This window comes from Ambystoma mexicanum, chromosome 14 (assembly GCF_040938575.1).
Source record: "Ambystoma mexicanum isolate Mex_15411 chromosome 14, UKY_AmexF1_1, whole genome shotgun sequence".
NCBI lineage: Eukaryota > Metazoa > Chordata > Amphibia > Caudata > Ambystomatidae > Ambystoma > Ambystoma mexicanum.
The window spans coordinates 440409116-440426599 of record NC_090940.1 but is presented as its reverse complement, the minus strand read 5'-3'; the positions used below and the strand labels follow the sequence as shown (position 1 = coordinate 440426599).

The 17484-nt window shown below is 43.3% G+C and overlaps 1 protein-coding gene across 7 annotated transcripts in view; it reads right to left on the bottom strand.

Moving 5' to 3' along the window:
* Positions 1-8494: 8494 nt before the first annotated feature.
* The window catches only part of ENTPD5 (ectonucleoside triphosphate diphosphohydrolase 5 (inactive)), a 786147-nt gene continuing 777157 nt past the window's right edge, over positions 8495-17484 (bottom strand). For all 7 annotated transcript variants that reach the window (XM_069637650.1, XM_069637644.1, XM_069637649.1 and 4 more), the window contains one exon: positions 8495-15366. In XM_069637650.1, the coding sequence (XP_069493751.1) occupies positions 15280-15366 (87 nt within the window). In that variant the 3' untranslated portion in view covers positions 8495-15279. The remainder of the gene's footprint in view (positions 15367-17484) is intronic.

Below are 17484 nucleotides of genomic sequence, written 5' to 3'. Positions count from 1 at the left end.
AGCGGTATTAAAGGCAAAACATACAGTTGTCTGCCAGTGAATATGTATGTTTAAAAAAAAGACAAGGCTAGACAATCCCGCATCTTGCCAGACCTGAAAAAGTGCTATAAAGCATAAGGAAATGTTTAGACTTGATTGACCATTGTTATAATAATCTATATAGTACCAAACTGATGTCTGATGTGGAGAGATCTAGCAGTAGCTCTAGTGTCTTTGTTGGAATTTAATATGCTAATTGCATACTTGCATGTACACTAATGTAACTTGATTTCTCTTTATTGACTTTTCTACACAAGAAAAAGTTAAAGCAGTGGCTTCTAGTGTATATTCCCAACGACATTTGCTGTCACGTAGGGCTTCAATGTCTTGGTGTGAAACAAATATAATAACGAGCCCTATGTCATTTTTCTGTCAATTGTAATAAAATCACACAGACATTATGTAGATGTAAAATACGCTTTATTTCATGGAAATGTAAAGCAATGTGGCATGTGGAAGTACACATCTAATGTGAAAAGTGGGGTGCTTTCAGCAGTGCTTTATGTAGTACATTACCTGGGTAAAATGTAAACACTTCACCTGTGAAATAAGCGCTGAAGATCATTTTGGAAAACCTACCACTTACCTTATTGGCAATTTCCCCCATATGGGCTCCCACTGTAGTCTCCCAGAAGGGGGCACTAGGTTTTCCCGAGGGGACCTGAAAAGTGACTCATCGCCTCTGCAATTAGCAATCTAATGGTGGAGCCCCGTGGCTGCACATAAATAGAACAATCATTGGCAATGCCAACAGTTTGGGCTTTTGTGTGGACATTGGAAAGGCACTTGCCAGGCACAGCCGTAGTGGTATGAACTGCCCATTGATAGTAGCAGGTGCAAAATGGTGGGAGTAGCTGGGCATCTACCAGCAGTACCTGGCAAATGCCAGTCAGTTTATTTTGCAACATCGTAATTCCATAAAAACACAAAACATATGCCTAAATAAATACATACATGTATACTAAAAACACAGACAAATATGCACGCATAACAGTTCAGCAATAAATAACGTTTCCTAATATTTAGTGCATTCGAAGGTAGGTCACAAGTGTCCAACCCACTAGGGGGGGGGGGGGAAATCTGCCCTGAGAAGGTAACAACTGTGGACGACACTGATAAAAACACATATTTCTTAAAAGCAAGCACAGTGTTCTTCAAATTGCTATATAAACTGGACAAAAAAACAAATGCATCAAGTCTTCACTAGCATCGGAACAAAAAGGGCAATACACGTCTTCAGGTGTCTTATTGCATAATACAGTGATAGTTTTAAGTGGAATACAAATTAATCTAATCCTAGTAATCAAGATTCTGTCAAATGCAAAATTACTCCAAGAGATAATCCTGACGTGGGATGGTCAAAAGAACTAAGTGCTTACGATTTGCATGTTTCACAATCTCATCGTTTTCCCTCTGTTCCAACCTATGATTGCGCAGATGTACGAGCTAAAATGTGGAAGTGATGAAAATGACCTTGAGCCTTAATAATCCCCACTAAGGGTCTGAATCACAGAACTTTTTCCTATGGGATTGCACCATTATAAAAAGCTTCTGTGAACCTCTTAGGTGAACAAGTTACTCTCTTACCTGGTAACGTTCTTTCGATGGGATGGTCCGACGACGTATTTCATATTTATGACAGGTAATGTCCACAGCTGTGCTGCTTCGGAAAATCTTCGGCATTTGCGTCCTGCCTCGATGACGTTGATGCGCCGCCCCCGAGGACCTCCTCCGACGTCACCCGAAGTGATAAGTAGGACGCACGACGCCCGTAGCCTCAGTTGTAGTTTTTTCCCGCAGAACGTGTGACACCAGTTTTCTGCCAGTCAGACACACAAGGCCTTGCGGAACACAAGCTGCAATCGCATAAGAAATTCTGCAGCGGGGAAGGTAGGGAGGGAGCGATATGGAATACGTCGTCGGACCATCCCCTCGAAAGAACATTACCAGGTAAGAGAGTAACTTGTTCTTCGAGGGGATTGGGTCCTCCAATGTATTCCATATCTATGACAGACTCCCAAAGCAGTACCAAGCAAGGAGGTGGGAAAAGAATTTAGAACACAAATTTAGCATGCCCAATCAAATTGCGGAATAAAGGACTGCCTTACAAAAGGCTAGATCCTGCCCTCGGATGGAATCGAGGGAGTAGTGACTTACAATAGTATGTACTGAAGCCCAGGTGGCTGCATCACAGATGTGACGAATGGGAACACCCCTCTGCAGGGCAGTAGATGCAGCCACTCCCCTGGTAGAATGGGCCCGCAAGCCAGCCAGAGGGTCCTTACCCACCAAGCGGTAACACTCGGAGATAGCTAAAATAATCCAACGAGACAAAGTCTGTTTCATCACAGCTTGTCCCAAACGCTTTCCAGCATAACCAATGAAAAGTTGATCGTCCACTCTGACCCGGGACATGCGCGAAATATAAAAGCTCAACGCTCTCCTAGGATCAAGCCTATGGAGCCTCTCCTCTTTACCAGGATGTGGAGGAGGATAGAACGCCGGAATAACCACCTTCTGACTCAAATGAAGTTCCGAAACCACCTTCGGAAGAAAGGAAGGACAAACTCTAAGGACAACCCTGTCCTTATGAAACACAGTGAAGGGTGGCTTAACTGAAAGTGCCTGTAACTCACTCACTCTGCGAGCGGAAGTAACCGCAACCAAAAACACAGTTTTCAGAGTTAACAGTCTCAAAGGGCAAGAATGCAAAGGCTCAAACGGAGCACCCATAAGAAACTTAAGAACAAGGTTCACATCCCAACCGAGCACCAGAAAAGTTGATGGAGGAAACACATTAGTGAGCCCTTTCAAAAACTGAGAAATTAAAGATATGTTAAAATAGGAACATTCTTCTGACGAGCGTTTAAATATGGACAGCGCCGCCAGGTAACCTTTAATGGTCCCCACTTGCAAGCCCCTGTGGGCCAAGGAAAGCAAAAAAGACAGAACCAAGGGAATGTCGCACTCAAAAGGATCCATATTCTTAACTCTGCACCAGTCGCAGAACTTTCTCCAACAGCAACGGTACAGAGACTTTGTTGCCGGCTGCCTGGCCGAGAGCAACACCTCCATCACGTCTTCAGGGAGGTCCCAATCCTTATACCTAAACCTTTCAGAAGCCAAGCGTGAAGGTTGAGGGATCTGACCTCTGGATGGAGAACCTGATCCCCCCCTCCAGTGAGAGCAGATCGTCTCGGTAGGGAAGATGACATGGAGGGCAGATGGACAAGTCGAGAAGGTCCGGGTACCACGTCCTCCGGGCCCACGCCGGAGCAATGTGGATCATCCGGGAAACAAACCTCCGTAACCTCTGCAGTACTTGCGGGATGACGGGGACTGGAGGAAACGCATACAGCAGTGGGAATGACCACTCCACCACGAACGCGTCCAAGGCTCCTTTTGGAGGAAATTCCCACGAGCAGAACCTTTCGCACTTCCGGTTGACACTGGAGGCGAAGAGATCCACTTGAGGGGTCCCCCAAAGGGCCAAGATCTCCAGGAGAATCTCCTGAGCCAGCTCCCACTCATGAGAGATCGTGCTCTGCCTGCTCAGAGCGTCCGCCGTCTCGTTGTCGTCTCCGGCCAGATGAGCAGCCGAGATCGAAACTTCCTGCTGGATGGCCCAGAACTCGAGCTGCATCGCCTCCCTGCACAGAGGAAGTGACCCTGCCCCCCCCCCCCTTTTTGTTGAGGTAATGAATGCCACCGTGTTGTCCGTTAGAATCAGGACACTCGTTCCTCGCACAGTCGGCAGAAAAGCCTTCAGGGCTAGCCTGACGGCCCTCAGCTCCAACAGATTGATATGGAGTCTGGACTCCGACGGAGACCAACGACCGCCGACTGTCAACTCGTTGGCATGAGCTCCCCATCCCGTGAGGCCAAAATGGGGTCCCCTTCATCAGATTGCCTTCGACGGGACACCACAGAAGGCCTTGGGTGACCGAGGGCGGCACCTGAACAGGGTCCGACATCCTGCCGGAGGATTGAGACCACTGGAGCTTGAGTGCCCATGGCAAAGATCTCATCCGCAACCTGGCCTCTGGCACCAGAAGAATGCAGGATGCCATGAGGCCGAGCAGTCTCAAGAACTCGGATGCTGGGAGAGTCTGGGCAAGCTGAAACTTGTGCACCATCTGCTGAATGTGAAGAGCCCTCACCTGGGGAGGAAAACACTGCCCCAGGGATGTGTCGAGCACTGCTCCGATGTACTGGAGCCGCTGTGTTGGCATCAAGTGGGACTTCTTTAAATTGAGGGAGAAGCCCAGCTTGTGAAGGGAGTGGCAGGTGACGGACAGATGATCGAGGACTTGCTCAGGAGAGCTCCCCCTGATCAACCAATCATCCAGGTAGGGGTAGACGTGAATCCCCCCTTTCCTGAGATGCGCTGCCACCACCACCATGAGCTTGGTGAAAACCCTCGGGGCGGAGGTCAATCCGAACGGCAGGACCCGAAACTGAAAGCGCGAGTCGCCAACCGCGAACCTCAGGTACTTCTTGTGCTTGGGATGGATCGGCACATGGAAGTAAGCGTCCTTGAGGTCGAGAGACACCAACCAGTCCTGAAGTTGAAGGGCCTGGAGGACTTGAGAGAGAGTAACCATCTTGAACTAGTCCTTCCTGAGGAGTTTGTTCAAACCGTGCAAGTCCATGATGGGTCTCAATCCCCAGTCTTTCTTCGAAATCAAAAAATAAGGGGAATACCATCCCTTGTTCCTCTCTGCTACAGGCATCAGTTCTATGGCGCCTTTCTCCAGCAGGGCTTGAATTTCCTGCGCAAGGAGCGGATCCGGACTCTTCAAAGAGGTTCCCAGGTGGATTGTCGCAAGGCCTCTGCCGAAAAGGAAGACATTAGCCGTGGGCTATGATCTCCAGAACCCACACATCTGAAGTAATGGCACGCCACTCTACAAGATGTGGCGCCAGCCTTCCCCCAACCGGCAAACCATGGGACCTGGCCTCATGACTGAGTGGTAGCGGCTGCGGCGTTGCCTGAGGGCAAAGAGGCAACTGCCCGAGCGGCCTTGGCACCTCGAGTACCCTGTTTTCCACCTCTGGCACTCTTACGGTGGCCTCTTTGACTGACAGCTTCTCTTGCTTTACTGAAGGACGAGTAATAGCAAAAGGAACCTCCCCTCCATTGTTGTCCCCTAGGATGAAAAGGCAGAGGTTGTCGAACTGCAGCGCCCAACGACTTCGCTGCAGCTTTGGAGGTCTGCAACCTCTCAAGGCTCTCGTCAGCCTTGCTGCCAAAAAGATGTTCACCGTCAAAAGGCATGTTGAGGAGCCGGGACTGCACATCAGGAGCGAACCCAGACTTCCGCAACCACGCAAACCTGCTTATCACAGTGCTCGCCGCCATGGACCGGCTGACACAATCTGCCATGTCCAAACCCGACTGAACGGCCTCACACATGGCATCCTTGCCATCCTGAACCATAGCAAGGAAACCATCCCGTTCGTCCCCTTAGGGAATATGGACCCACAGTCCCCGCATTTCTTGAAGCCCGGACGCGGGGTTGAAGACGAAGTAGACATCGTCACGAACAGGTCTTCACAAAAACCGAACAGGTTCAACGAACCGAGAAGAATACAGCAAACTCCAAAGAGTCGAGGTGTACCGAGATTCACGAAGCGAACACGTTCGCGGAAAAAACGGAACTGAGGCTATGGGCGTCGTGCGTCCTACTTATCACATCAGGTGACGTCGGCCGTCGGAGGAGGTCCTCGGGGACAGTTCATCGACGCAGGAGCCGAAGACTTTCCAAAGCAGCACAGCTGTGGACATTACCTGTCATAGATATGGAATACGTCGGAGGACCCAATCCCCTTGAAATATGCTTATTTTGCTACCAGTGGCACAGACAAGAATGGCTGATTTTGTTGTGTTATTAACTCCCTTGAATTCATAAACTTGGTATACAGTGTTATAAGAAGTTGGAGAACCCTTGGTGTTTTTGCCAACAGAACAGGATCATCCGCATAAGCCAGTACTGATGGGGACAGATTCCCTATTTTTGGCACATTTTTTGTAGGGAGGGGTATGAACTGGAAGGCAATGGCTGCGTTTCCCTCCTCATTATGCCTTTCCTCTTTATCTGTACTCTAGTACAATAGTTTTGGCTTGTAGATGTTGCAAGCAACACAGAATTGCCCAAACTAAAAAGGGTTGCAAATGGAACCTACAACCTTTTGGTTTTGCCTGACTGAATAAGCATTTCCATATAATAGACTCGTCTTGTGAGTGTGTAAAATACAATGCATACATTCGTTTTCAAAAATTGATTAGCAGTTTGCCAATTCAAATTTTCACCATTAGCAAACAAACTTATTTGATTAGCAATTTTATAATATTTGTATTGTCACCAGAGGTTAGTCGTATCCAAGACATAAAATGAGCAACAATACAGCACTTTTGTGTGCCGCTAAAGTTAGACATTAATGAAATGGGTGTCTTTAAAATGTCAAAGTTAGCTGCATGGATGGGCACAAATACATAAATATATATGATAAAAAGGCTCTGAACATTTTAGTGCAAGACTGTGTGCAGTCAGTGCTGCACAGGACAGTGTCCTATAAATTGTAGAATTGGCAGCCCATCATTTGCTTTGAAAGGGGAAGTTCAGAAGTTTCATGCACCAATAAGTTCACAATGTTAAAGGAAAATCATAGCCTGAGACAAGTACATAGCATGGTGTTGCCGCAGGCAGGGTGATTGTCAACTTCAGGTGGACAAGATGGCCAGTGCCCGTTATTGATATCAACTGGTTTCAATATAGCAATACATATCACTTTGGGGGTGGACAGTGATGCCAACAGCCCTCAAGCCCAGCCACGCAGGGCAATCCTGCACACCCATGAAAGAAGTGTTTATCACCATTAGCACTTTGCTGCCATCTGGGGTACCAATCCTTGTTTTTAAAGGGAGCCAGGCTTTGTGCAATTCATGCTCCCCTTAAAACGAAATTACACATGTCCACAATTAGAAATAACTGTTTCTAGAACCTGGAGGTATGCAGGTGAGTGGGAGGGAGGAATGGGGAGGTTGCGTGTTACTCCAGTGGATACTCTGCCTGCGGCACCGCCTCCAAAGATAGGGTGAAGGCTGGGCAGGGGAGAGTGGGCCTGCAGATTCTGCTTGCATTCACGGCCTTCATATTGGCCAGATCTCTCCCGGAGGTGCTAATATATAATGCATTCATAATGCGAGCTCTGGAGGCTAATTACAATCTATGGTATTGCCGTAGATCTGTAGGTGTACAGACTGGATGAAACTATTGATCATTATTTTGGGTAAACATTTACTTAGCTTTGTGTATTCATTATGTAAGAAGAAAGTAAGAGACTAAGCAGAGTGGATGGCATAGCAGGCAGATAATTGGGCAAACTAGGTGGAGCATTGTAGTTTGCTGCAATCTCAGTTTAGGCTAGCTGGTACAAAGCAACAGGGTGATGAGACAGAATGTCAAGGCGTTTGGGATTAGCTAATGGGTTGAGCACAAGTTGCACAGATGTATGTAACCAGCAGGTTGCAGAACTAGGTTTGCCATCAAACGCATTTGGCCATGGGTTCATGCACATTTTCGAAGTGTTCAATCGTCAATATGATGCATCTTCCCTAACAAAATGTAATATGGTTGAAACTATGAGCTTTGAATACACTAAGCTAAACTGTACTGAAAAACAAGGAGACAATGCTGTGTTCTACAGTAGCAATACTGTAATTATGCATTATGTAACCTATATTTTTAGAAATTAAATTGCATGACTGTCCTTTCAAAAAAATTAAGTTAATACATATTTGTCTTTGCTAAACAGAACATATTTCTCTTCATAAAAATATCATCAATTGCAATTATTTGAAAAATTACGTTTTTGCCAAACACTCCCACACAGGTCTTTGGCACTTTCAAGAGTAGAGGAGACTATTTCCGCTGCAACCTCTCTTCATTAGCTCCTTTGAAATTGCAGTGAACAGAGCAAAGAGGGTAGATAGATACATGAGGGTAAGAGGAATGCAGGGTGAGCTGTAGTTTCATTGAATAGGGTAATTTAAATAGCTAGATGTGCTACACAAGTGTCAATTTAATTAGCAAACCTAAAGAATTGTATAGCAAATTGCTATACAACACTGCTTATTTTGTGTCTTGAAATATGTCAACTGATAAACAGCCTCCAGAAGACATTTCATTTTCACATCATATATGTGCATTATGGTTGTACTTTTGAGGTATTTTAGTCATTGTCTTGCACACCATGCAAACAAGGGCTGGTTATAAATGGCGTAACATGGGTAAAAATAAAGTACAAAGTTAGTTGTCAGTCATGAAAAGTCATTTGATGCAAGAATTCCCCACATACAGAGCACACCCTTTCTTACTCGCCAAGAGCCAATTATCATTAGCCAATTGCTACTGCAAATTGAATAGCCTATCATAATGATACAACATACACATACATTAAAATGTATTTATTAAACGTTAAACTATTTCACAGTGCTGAACTTTCCTTAGCACCAACATCAATTTATCACATTTATCTGCAAAGCACCTTGGTATTGTCAATAACATTTTAAATGTGTGTAATGACAGAGGCTTTTGCCTAACATAGTACTTTAATAAGATGGTAATAAATAATAAAAGTTAAGAAACAGATGCAGTTTATCATTCTTAGCTTCACTTTCTTTAAAGTAGGTAGTTGGTTAGGCTGGACATAAGAGTTATAAACACTGTTCACTTCCTTTAGCAGCAAATTAAAAAAACAAGCTTAACCTCCAGACCTACTTCTGCAGGTAAAGTTTGGCCACATTAGGACAAAATTTGTAGAACATTACAAGTTTATAATTGTATCTTTCAGGACCTGCAGGGTTTCCATATGATTATTGTACAAATTAGCGCACACACAGCCTTCTCCTGCCAGAAGACATAAATGGCATAAAACTGCAAAAACATAAGTGTATATTTCAGAAACGAGTCATAGAATATCCTAGTGATGTAGGTGCAAGAATTAAGTTAATTGTACCCAATATTGCCAAATGAAATGTAGAGTGTTGTAGAGTGCAACCTATATTAACAACAAGCTGGAAAACCAAGTATCCAAATATAACCACAGTTCGCCAGGACAAAACTAAGAATCTAACAACATTATGGGCTCAATCAACTGAACCATCTTTGTGAAAACCAAGGTCAACAGCGGAACCCTCAAGCCGAGCCTGGGGTTTCTTGAGATAAGCAAGGCCTTGTATGCATACATCCATGGCATCATCAGATTTTAAAGAGTCTGGCGATTGTATTTGTATTTTATTTGCATAGTGCTTTCGCCAGAGCACTGAACAGGATTGACAGGAAAATGGTACAGCCACAGTCTGTAATACATTTGAAAGCAATCAGCAGACAGTAGAGAAAATTAGATCAGTTGTGGGAGAGGGCGGATAGACCGGGAGTTTTAAGATTTATTTGAAAATGCATAAGGATGAAGAAGAATGGAAAGAGATAGGAAGAGATTTCCAGTGCTTAGGAGTTAGCAAAGCAAAGTAAAAGGAATGTGAGGAGGCACATGGGATTTTAGGGACACTAGGAACTGATTAAGGGAATGCAAGACGCGAGGAGGAGAGTAAAATGATATAAGCAAGGAAACGTAGAGAGGAGCGAGACTATGCATACATTTAAGGTCAATTGAAAGGAAGTGGAAAAGAATATGAGACTCAGAAAAGGAGAGATATAGAAAGCAGTGAGGCGGAGATGGAGGAACGAGGGAGAGAGAGAAAAGAGAAGATGGACGGACAAGTTAAAGACAGAACAGAGGGGAGCAAGGTGAGGCGCAGAACTATCAAGGAGGCTTGAGCACTAGTCTATACAGGTAATACACTTTGTGTAGTGAAAAGGACAATTGGGGCGGTCATGGCGAATGTTAAAAAAAGCATTGCGGGAGGATCGGGCAGTGTTGTAAATGTGAAAAAAAGAGTCTAAAATGACACCCAAGTTACGAGCAGATTAAGAGAACAGGAGGGAAGAAGTGGGAAGGAGGAGGGAGGGGTGAGTGTATAGAAGTAGCAAGAAAGAAGAGGACCTCGGTTCTGGAGGAGATGAGAGTAGAGAGAGGAATAGTATAAAGCGAAAAGAGGAGGTAACCTAGAACAGAGACTTGACATACCCCATAGAGAAGAGGAGTGGGGGAAGAAGTGTTATCCGACCGAGTGACAGAGTAGGAACGATCAAAGAGATGGGAATTAAACAATTTGAGTCCTGAAGCAGAGAAACAGAGAAGTGAGGGTGGAAAGAAGAACTGAGTGGTCAACATACGCACGCGAGAGGTCGAGCAGAATAAGGACAGAGGCGAGCTTAGAATGAGGGGCAGTAAGAGCTTTGGAGACATGCAGGAGGGCAGACTCTGAAGTGAGCAGGTAGAAATCCGGACTAAAGAGATGGAAGTGCATGAAAATCAAGGAAAGAAGAGACTTGAGAGTAGACAGCACGCTCCAAAAACTTCGAAAGAAAAGGAAGATAAATGGGGCAGAAATGGGCAGGGAGAGAGGGGTCAAGGTTTTTTTTTTTAGGATGGGAAGGATGGTGGCATGTTTAAAAGAAGAAGGAAAGCAAGAGCTGGTAAGAGAGAAATAAGGCAAGTAAGATAAGGGATGAAGTGAGGGTAGATTTATGAAATGAGGGAAGAAGGAAGTCGGGCCGACAGGGAGGCAATGGGCTGGGCCTGAGCAAGGAGGGCACTGGTGTCAAGATCAGTAAGAGGGGAGAAATAAGATAAGGGGTAGAGATGAACTCCGTGAGGCAGGGAGAGGACAGGATGTAACAGGTTGCATGGAAGAGCAAAGAGAAATCTTAGAGGTAAAATAGTTGGCAAAGTCAGAGGAAGAAAGATGATGGAAGAGAAGAGTCGGGAGGACGAGAAGAGTGGATAGTTCGGAGAAGCTGACAGAGACAATACGGGTGGTGGGTGGGGGACATGGTAAGTTCAGAAAAACAATGATCGTTGGGAACGGCCATAGGCGATATTTTTGGTGGCGAAAATATTAGATGCGGGGGTGTCCCCCGCACATAAAAAAATGATGCGGGGGTTGCAGGGGTGTCCCCCGCAGGGTTTATGTGTTATTTTCGCCGCAAAAATATGGCAATATTTTTGCGATGAAAATATCACATGGAACCATCAGACCTTGGTAAGAGGACGCCCTGGAAACCATATCCCCCAGAAAACACCTGACGGTGCATGAGCGGCATGGACCCACCCTTGGATGCTGGTGTCATCTCTGGGAAGAGGCTCCTGAAACCCTTTTTTGTTTGATGTTCGAGATTGACTTGTTTATGCTTGGTCAACTGGATATATTTCTTATGATGCATGCATGTTATATCTTCAAGCTTCAATAAAACATATGTGGTAAAAGAAAAGAGAAGATAAGAAAGGATAATCAGAAGGGGGCTGGGATTTCTTCCATCGCCGTTCAGAATTGTGGAGACTGGAGTGAACAGACGATTGAGCACGGGTTAGCCAGAGTTGAGAGGGCCGGCAAGAGGGGGGTGAAAGAGTGGGAAGGTTAAGTAGAATCAAGAGAAGACAGAAGAGAGCAGTGAAGTCAGTTAGCAACTTTGTCAGGCGAGAGAAGAGAAAAAGCATATATACCGGTAAAGGCATCTACGGAATCCAAATAGTGTTGAAATAAAAATGTAAACAAAGACAGGGGTGGGCAAAAGGACAGCTAGAGAAGCCAACAAACCTAGAGCCAGAGACGTCTGCAGAACCTAAAGTCTCACAATATGATACTCATCCAGGATGGGTGGATTCCTTGCCTCCTTACCTGGCAGCAGGGGCATTGACCCACCCGAACCAGGTTCTTGGAGGAGTGCTGGAGCAGCCATGGTGGCAGCAGGAGCTGAGATGAGAACCATCACAGGTATCTTCTAATCTCTGGGACGGGAGACGGCAGTGGGGAGCAACATTTTACCTGGAATGGCAACATTCAATCGAGCTTGCATGGTACATTTGAATTGACTCCTAAGAAGACATCAAATGGGCTATCACTGCTGATTTTTAAATGTACTGTGACTTTGGCCTCTCCCCCACGATATTATTTAACATTATGAGGGGTTTGTGTGATTTATTTTGTCTTCCAGATTGTGGTTTTATTTTCCAAAACATTAATGTAGGACCGTTTTCAAGCCTATCACACCATTTCTGTCTTTGTGGGTTTCTTATGCCTGTTATCTCTTTTCTTTTCTGTATTCTCATGTACCAGTTCTTTAATTTTCTAAATCGCTTTGGCTAAAGCACTATGTAAGCAACAAATAAATACAATATAATATGAAGACATCTCACCAATACAAGAATCTAGAAATAATCGCGAAATCCACAACGGTCAATAAGTCATGGATAGGTTAAGCACCTGAAGAACCCACGTATTCCAGTAAAACCATTGCATCGTAAGAATCCAAACACTCAGGATAGAAAGAAGTCTACAGATTCCAGATAGTATGGAGATATTCAAGGCATCTAGTGAACAAACATGGCATTACCACAGAATCTGAAGAGGTTAAGTATTCATAGATGTAAGGCATCTGGAAATCCAAAAATACCAGTGCAACCACAGCATCATCCATTCCCAAATAATCTGCAGATCAAGACATCTATAGAATGCAGAAAGACAGATGATTAAGGCACCTGATAAATTATCTTGAAATAATAATGGTACTTACAGAGGTCAAGTATTAAAATGGCTAAGGCATCCACAGAACCCCAAAAGCCCTGTGCAAAGAAAGGGTGCCTCTGGTGCCTAAAGAATCTAGAAATAGTACAGGCCTCTGATAAGTACAGGCACTTTGGTATAGTCAGAATATTGCAAGCATTCAATTATTCATAGACAAGTAAGACATTTTGCATGACCCCAAACCCCCACTAGAGCCCTGGCTTCCTCAAGTGCAAAGACTCTTTAGATAAATGCCTCTAAACAATTGATATTTCATAGAGTGGCTAAGACATCATCACTGTCTAAAAAATACTTAATAAGAGCTCTGAGAATCTAGAGATCAGGATATTGGCAGAATCCAGAAGGCCCATAGACAAGCACATCTACTTACCCTAAAGAGCCAAAGGAAAAAAAGCTACACGTAGCTAGAAAAAGGGAACACATAAGAAGGGTTTAGGAATTCACAGTACAATAGCTAGAGATAAATCAATCTACATAACCCACATATCCTAAAACCATCACAGAATCTACAAAGACATATTCTACACAACTTAAAGAATATAGAAATCTAGTTATAAAAACACTGAAAGGTCTAAGCATGTACATACCTAAACAGACTAGAAATTAAGGCATCAAGAGTACTTATTGGCAGAGATCAAGATGTGTACAGAACATAAAGGGACTACCTATATATAGATCTACGGAACCAGCACAGATATAGATACCCACAAAACCCAAGATTCTAGAAATAAAGGCATCTACAGAACCTAAAGGGCGAGATCGCCAAGTTTTGTACAAGTGAGTAACATGGAGCAAATCCATTTAACATTATTTCTGCTGCCTAGTTACTGGGAATGGGGAAAACAGATTTTGCTCCAAAATGAACCAGATCCAAATGAATTTTATTTTTGGCTCCAGGAGAATAATAATCTAACAAGAAGATTTTCTTTGATTTATACTATGTTAGAATAAAAATAAATGATGCCTAAACTTTTTATTTGCTATTCAAATAACTCAAGGTAAAATCAGTTTGCTTTAATCCCGATTATGAAGCAACATAAACCTAAAATGAAAATTAGTTTATTTTTTTGTTAGCAAAGCATAAACATGAAACATATTTTTGTTGAAATGATTTTTACCACACAAGTAGAAATATGTATAGACAACAAATGCTTCCTATTGCATTAGTTGCACGGTTCTAGTCCTCTATTTCTACCAGGGTGCGAACTTAAATCGTGTATGACGAGGGGCAAAATCGATTTGCTCCATTCCTCATTACCAGAGCAGCAACAAAAGCCATATTGTGTAAAGTCTTTCCAGTGCATACTTTGTTGTGCAGCAAAGAAAGTCCAGAGAGCCACATGTTTACAGGACCCAAAGTTGGCATTGAGTACCTCTAAAAATGAAGGTATTGTTAAGACCTCCAGAGAGCCCAAAGGTTTCCCAAACGACAATAGCAGAATGTGCCAAATGTCCCCGAAAATTTAGTGCATTAAGGTTATCTTCTTAGTTTTCTGTTTAGACATTTCACGCATCCCATTTGGATGCTATGAATTAAATATGTTCTGGCTTTAGAACTCTGCACAAAATAAATGCCTTGTAATCTTCTGTATCAGTGTAGATTGCTTGTACTCCAGAATCATTTGTCTTGTCAGAAACACTGCATCTGTTATATTAGAATCAAGAAGTAGATTGTAGGTCCTTCATAAACACAGTATAACTAACCATATCAAGGCAGCAAGTATAGCAGGCCCAATTAATATGAAGGATTTCACCCTACGTTTCCTCATGAGCAGCAGGTGAGTGCGCAGCATTAAGTTATTCCACCGGTTTTTTGCACACACCTGGTGGTCACACAGCAAAACAAGACCTTAATTCTGGGATCATTCATACTGGCCCATATAGTAGAGGCCCTCAAACAATCAGAGCATGGCCTTAAACGTACAGGAACGAAAACCCTCAGGTCTCATGCAGCAGGACCTTTGCCATGGGACCACCAGGTGCTCCCACAACTCGCACTAGATTGGAGCACCTAAACTGTGCAATCTCCTAGGAGCGGTTCTGACTGTGGTGTAAAGCATGTTTGTTTATTACGCATTCACCTGAGTCAGCGGTCTGCAACCTTTGGCTCTCCAGATGTTTTCTCTCATCATTCCTAACAAGCATTGTCAGTAGCCAGATATCATGGGAATTGTAATTCGAAACATCTGGAGAGCCAAAGGCCGCAGATCAATGACCCAAGTGGTGCTCACACAGCAGGATGCTAACACAGACATTCTCTGTACATGTCTCAGTGCTCACGTTATTATAGCTCTGAAGGCATTCCTATCCAAATGGCTAATGACAGCCTTTTAAGTCTGGGATCCATTGTGGGCAGTGTTTCAGGTACTTAATTTTGGTTTGCAGGATTGGGATCCTCTAAACGTCCCTTCCAGTGATTTCAGTTTTTGTCAAGCAGCATGTACTCTCTCTGTGGCTGACCAGGTGTCGGACTTGAAGCATCTCTGGTTTTTAGTGGGGCCAGCCGGTTTGGGAGTGCCAGTCCATTTTCAGTTGGAGACATTCATGGACTGCAGCAAGTGAAAAGTGGCTCCCAGTGCCCAGCTTGTCTCCACATTGTTTACTTTCTTTGTCAACTGCAAAGAGAAAAACAGTGTTCAGATTTCACCAAATGGAAATGGGGCATTCTAAAACGCTCAATGTGAAAAACGCTTAATTTTGCTTAATGTGCCAAAACTTAAATCATTTTTACCAAGCAACTCTGCACATTCAATGGTTCCTATTTCCTTAACATAACTGGAAAGTGCCATGGTTTTTGGTGGATCAACCTGCAAACTATTCACGTTAAGTACTTTTCTTAGTGCACCTAATATTGCTTAATGTGCCAATTGTCACAGAACAAACTAGTGGGATACTCTGCATATTGCATGTTTCTTACTGCCTAAATATAATTGGAAAGGCCCATGGCCTTTGGTGGCCAAACCTGCAAATTATTCATGTACATCACTTTTCTTACATTCTCAAATTATTATGCAACATTGAGCTTTTTCACATTAATGTGTCAAATGGGCATACATGATTTACTTAGAACATCTACTTGTTACATGTTTTCTACTTTCTAAACATAAATGGAAATTTCCATCGCTTTTGGTGGCTCAAACTCAAAATTGTGCATGTTAAGCACTTTCCTCTGAATACGATATGATATATGATATGATAGGTTATTTATAACGCGCTTAATACCCAGAGGTTTCTAAGCGCGGACCCGGGGATCGAACCTGCAGTGCTCCGTATAATCTTGTTTCCAAGGCGAGCATGTTGCCCCTGAGCTATCCTCCCGAGACAAAATAACATACTTAATGATGCTTAATTTGTCAAATTATGACAAAACATACATCATTTACCCTGAAAGTTTGCATACGACATCTACTTCTTAAACATAACTGAAAAGTCCCATGGCACTTGGTTGCCCAACCTGCAAATTATTCATGTTAAGCATTTTACTCACAGAACTTAATATTGCTTAATGTGCCAAATTGAGCCAACGCATAAATCATTTACTGAGAAACTCAATGCATTACATGTTTCCTACTGCCTAAACAGAACTAGAAAGTCCCATGATGTTTGGTATCCCAACCTGACAATTAGTCCTGTTAAGCACTTTTGAGTACTGTGCCAACAAAATACATCATACACCTGGTAACTCCGCCAAACACGCGTTTCCTGCTCCCTAAGCATAATTGGAACGTTCATTGGTTTTTGGTGGCCCTGCTTGCAAACTATTCACATTAAGCACTTTTCTTAGAGCACTTAAGGTTGTTTAATATGCCAAATTGTGTGAAAAGATAAATAATTAACCCAGGAACACTGTGCATTACATTCTACTCTCTAAACATAACCGGAAACTTTGATGGTTTTTGGTGGCTCCAAATTATGCAGGTAAAGCGCACTTCGGGCCCGATTACGAGATTGGCGATATTCCGGCAGTAAATCCGCCGATATACTGCCAAACTCAATTACCTTTACCGCCACTTGGTCCCGGGGAGTTACCAAGTGGTGGTAATACCCCTTTTTTTAAATTTTTTTAGTGTTCACAGGACTTAACAGGGTTTGTTTGGCAGATGTACCGTCGGCAGAATTACTGTGCAGTAAATCTGCCGATTTTTGGAGGCAAGGTGGAGTATTTACCTCCAGCAACAAGCTGGAGGTGAATCCACCACTTTCCCTCTGAAAAAACTGGGATTTACCGCACGGTAATTCCGAAGGTGGTAAGTGTGCCAACAATTATAATTTGGTGGTGCTGCAAAAGTGGCAGTAACAGAATTACTGCTACTTTTCCCTGCACCGCAAAACTTTTAATGAGGCCCTTAATGTAGCTTCATATGCCAAAACATGAATCATTTAACTACTTCCTAAACAAAACTGTAAAATTCCATGGTTTTTGGTGGTCGAACCTGCAAATTATCCATGTTAAACCTTTTTTTAGCGCATTTGATGATGCTTAATGTGTCAAAATGTGCCCAGGTGTAATGAATGTATCCAAATACCTAAAGCTATCCAGAAAGTGTCTGGCCTTTTAGAGAACAGCACTGACAATTATTCACTGAAAGCTTTTTCTTAATATTTTAAACCATTTAATTCAAAATAAGCTTAATGTAAGAAATGCTTACTATTTCAAAATCCATTGAAATGTAACTTATGGTGCTCCAAATTTTAAAGGGAACATTAAGCTAAATGCATTATTGTATTTAGAA